General features: G+C 49.5%; 2 protein-coding genes across 2 annotated transcripts in view; both read left to right on the top strand.

Annotated features, from left to right (window-relative positions):
• PPP1R3D (protein phosphatase 1 regulatory subunit 3D) overlaps positions 1-2734 on the top strand; it is a 3368-nt gene extending 634 nt beyond the window's left edge. The window contains 2 exon segments of the mRNA XM_025040025.1: positions 1-671; positions 1107-2734. The exon segment at positions 1-671 is cut by the window's left edge and continues 31 nt beyond it. Coding sequence (XP_024895793.1) covers positions 1-592 — 592 coding nt within the window. The 3' untranslated portion in view covers positions 593-671; positions 1107-2734.
• Positions 2735-3913: 1179 nt separating this feature from the next.
• Positions 3914-4150, top strand: part of SYCP2 (synaptonemal complex protein 2) — a 65220-nt gene continuing 64983 nt past the window's right edge. Inside the window, exon 1 of the mRNA XM_025040055.1 lies at positions 3914-4000. The gene's annotated coding sequence lies outside the window, so the exon portion shown is untranslated. The remainder of the gene's footprint in view (positions 4001-4150) is intronic.

Below are 4150 nucleotides of genomic sequence, written 5' to 3'. Positions count from 1 at the left end.
GCGCTTCGCCGACGCGCTGGGCCTGGAGCTGGCACAGGTCAAAGTGTTCAACGCGGGCGACGACCCGTCGGTGCCGCTGCACGTGCTGTCGCGCCTGGCCATCAACTCAGACCTATGCTGCAGCAGCCCGGACCTGGAATTCACCCTGCAGTGCCTGGTGCCCGACTTCCTGCCGCCCATCCAGGCCGCCGACTTCGGCGAGCGCCTGGGGCGGCAGCTCGTGTGCCTGGAGCGCGTCACCTGCTCCGACCTGGGCGTCAGCGGCACGGTGCGCGTGTGCAACGTGGCCTTCGAGAAGCAGGTGACTGTGCGCTACACTTTCTCCGACTGGCGCAGCGCCCACGAGGCAGTGGCGAGGTGGCGGGGACCGGCAGGGTCCGGGGGCACCGAGGACGTCTTCGCCTTTGGCTTCCCAGTGCCGCCCTTCCTGCTGGCCCTCGGCTCCCGCGTGCACTTCGCCCTGCGCTACCGGGTGGCGGGCTCCGAGTACTGGGACAACAACGACGGCCGCGACTACAGCCTCACGTGCCGCAAGCACGCACTGCACATGCCCCGCGGAGAATGCGAGGAGAGCTGGATCCACTTCATCTGAGTCGCGGGCCCAGGGACCTGGCGCCTCTGCCCCCGAGCCACACCCACCGTCACTTCCTAGCTGGGCTCTCGCAGAATAGGTGGTTGCTTTTCCCTAAACTCCACCCCCAAACCTAAGTCTTCTGACCTCACGTCCCACTGCAAGGTCCCCCTGGCAGAGGCCATCCTGACATTTACTTGAACGTGTGTGTGTCACTTGGTGAAAAAGTAGCCTCGGAAGGCCGAGTGTGTCACGTGCTGGGGGAGGGTGCCCGGTGGGTAGATGCATGAAGGGCTGGGCCCTCTGGACAGAGCCCAAGCAGGGTCTTTTGGGGGAAAGGCCTGCGTTCTCTTGCTAGGAAGGCCAGTGACTTTTGCATGTGTCTTGATTGGGTCTCTGTAAATGTAGGTGTAATTTATTATCATTATGATGCTGGGACCGTTTACCCTTAGCGAATGCCTTCTCAGGAACATTCTGGATTTAATAAGCTAAAAATACAAATTCAGTGTTGTGTGTTTGTGCCCACTGTAAACAGGATATACGATGTGACCCCCTAGCGGTCCCTGGAGGCATTCTTGTCCTGGCTCGAGGAAAACCTGAGACCACGTCTGTTTGCCAGCCTCTGGGCTTCTCACGGTGGGAAACTATTAATAGGCAAGAAATTTATGCCTCTTCAGTCATCACACAGCCATCCCAGGAGTTCAGGCTGCCCTGGTTCGGCCCTGTGTCTCCTACATCACAGCTGAGAAAGAGGGACAGCTTTAAGCTTTTAAACCAGCAAAACAGCCCTCTGCAGCTTCTTTTCTCACTTGGCGTACTTCACTTGCTCACGTTCGGGAATTATGTATCTGCATGTTATCACATGGTTTAGGTTTGAAACTGCCTAAACATTTTAAGAAATCCTGCCTTAAGTTATTTCAATTTTCAGGCAACTCTATAGAATTTCAGGCAACAATGACCTTTTCAATTACCTTTTTGATGATTGAGAGGACTCTGTCTTCTTAAGCATCAGAAAACTGCAGCGTTTTTTCAGCCATAGCCAGAGCACTGGAGAAAAAATAATTCACAAATATTTATACTTTTTAATTGTTCTAAATTGTACTTCTGGATGCCCGGTTTTATTAGTTACCTGCCAGTTACCTGTGCCTTCAGATAGGCTTTCCGACATTGTCTGGACCTGCTTTCTAGCTGTAAAATGTTAAATGCTTTTCTTATTATTTAATCTCTACCCAAGAAGTCCAGGCCATTGTCACCCACAGAGTGCCACCATGACTTAAAACTCCCAGCGAGGGACTGGTGATTTCTTTTGGTGCCCAGTGGTAGTCACTCTGACAGCAGGTGCCAGCGGTGAGATGTGGAAACCCAGCCGAGGTGGACAAGGCCTCCAATTTGCGAAGTTTAATTATGATACAGTTGAAACCAGTTGTGGTTAATTTTGTGACAGCTGTCGCCAGTGAATTCACTCTCAATTTTTGAATACTTGTTGACGTGCCAAATCAACATGTAAAGGATAAATTTTTGCCTTTTAACCCATTTGTTTTTTTCCAATGGCAACTTTTGTGTTTTTAAAGTTCCAAGAAGAGGGAGGCTTTCTGATCTAGAGGGAGTACCTTCTAAGGACACCGAATTTTGATTTAAAATATCGTGATTAAATTGAACAGCATTTGGCGATTAGCACTGCATAGGACATTGACATGCCGGGGGGAGAGACGCCGGGTTGCATTTCCTGTTGTTCAACAAACTGTCCAATTAGGTCAGCAAGCCTGCGAGGGCCTTGGCGGCTATGCCCTTGGTCCCAGGCCAGAGTACAAGACAATTGTCCAGAGTTCTCATCATTAAGGGTCAGAGTGGCCAAAGGTGGTGGTGGTGTGTAAAGGTTCTGGTCATGGAATATAAAACAAATGTTATGTCTTTGATGTTAAGAGAACCTCAACGTGCCTTTTAAGAAATACCAATATTTTTTAAATTTCAAAGCTTAAATATACTTGCCTGGTTGATAAAGTTCAGCTTAAGGAGAACTTTTGGACCCTAAAACACGAATATATTTAGATGTTAAAATTCTGTGGATTGTGCAATTGTTGAGTTGTCTCCTCACACCTAGTTTAATGTCTGTCATTTAAGATGATTTCACCCGTCTAAATATTAAAGTATATGTGCACAAGCTGTTTGCTGGAATGTGTTTTTCTTGTGGTATAGAAACGAGGTTTTAGAAACTTCTTGCTTGTTTAAATCATTTCACATGTCTTATCTTTCCAAAAAAGGTCAAATTGAGTGCCTTGCCAAAATAAAAACGTTGTATGCTGATAACTCAGCTTTAGTAGCACGGTTATATATGTCTTTATGCCAGGTCACACATGAAGAAAGCCCTCGAGGGCTTTCTGTGCTTCTCTCACACTGCTTGCTGAGTCCTGTGTGTGGAATTACCGGCATGTGTGTCTCCCTCAGACTGTGACCCTCCCGCCAGTATAAAGCCTTGCACCTACGTGAAGGAAACTAACATTTATTGTGTCCTCTCATTTGCTTGCCTGCAGTGCTAGGTGCTATAGTTGATATCATTTAATTCTGAAAAATTACACTACCTAGTAGATAATATCCCCATTTTCTTTGCTGAAGAGAGAGAAGCTAACAGAGGTTCAAGTAATTCACCTAAAGTCTCACAGATGGTAAGCATCAAAGTTGGCATTCAAACCACCAGAATCCATGCGTTCTGCCAGGTGATAGGATGTTCCCAGTGCTTGTTTAATTAGCCCAATTTTGATGACGATACAGTTTTCTATCTAACACCATAATCTAAAAACCTATTTAAAAACAAGTAAGATTAAAGTGATAGGACTTTTTCCTTCCTTATGGCAGTAAACTGTTTACTAAACAATTTCTATGCTTTTTGAACACATGAAACAATAAAAAGGGCTCTAACATTTTTCTCCACTAAAATGTAGCAAGAAATCGCTATTAATTTTTGAAGTACGCGTCTGCCGTATCCATTTCTGAATTGCTTGTAATATTTTTCACAACAGGCATCATTGCTTTTATCATTTAAACCGATACTTTAAATGGAAACATTCTAAAAAGCCTGGAATATACTGATGATTATGATCGGTTCCACACCTGGATGACCTCAGCCTAATGGGACCCAGGGGTCTGGGGTTCTAGCTAATGAGGGAACTCAGGCGTGAGACACGGGCCGGGACAGCTGAGGGGTGTGGCAGCCAGGCGGGGCGGAGCCGCCGAGACGCGACAGCCAGGCGTGGCGAAGTCGGGCGCGGTCGGCCCGGAGCGAGCGTGACGTGGGCGTGTCGTGGCAGGAAGCCGGGGGCGGGGCGGTCGGGCCGGCGGTTGGAGGGGACATGCCCGGACTTGGCTCTGCTGCCCTCTGCTGGCCCGCGGTGTGGGACGCTGTAAGGGAGTGGGACCCTCGCGTCCTCGCAGGTTCGGCAGGTGCCTTGGTCTCCGCAGTTCCGTCCAGCCTCTCGGGCGGTTGTGGGGAGTCCGGGGAAATCCTGGGGCCTGCCGTTGTCCTCCGGCCCTTTTGGCTGGCGTCCGGCCGGCAGGCAGGCCCGGGCGCTCGGGCGCGTCCGC

Source organism: Pteropus alecto, unplaced genomic scaffold, assembly GCF_000325575.1.
Source record: "Pteropus alecto unplaced genomic scaffold, ASM32557v1 scaffold45, whole genome shotgun sequence".
Lineage (NCBI taxonomy): Eukaryota > Metazoa > Chordata > Mammalia > Chiroptera > Pteropodidae > Pteropus > Pteropus alecto.
This window is presented reverse-complemented; position numbering and strand designations above follow the sequence as displayed.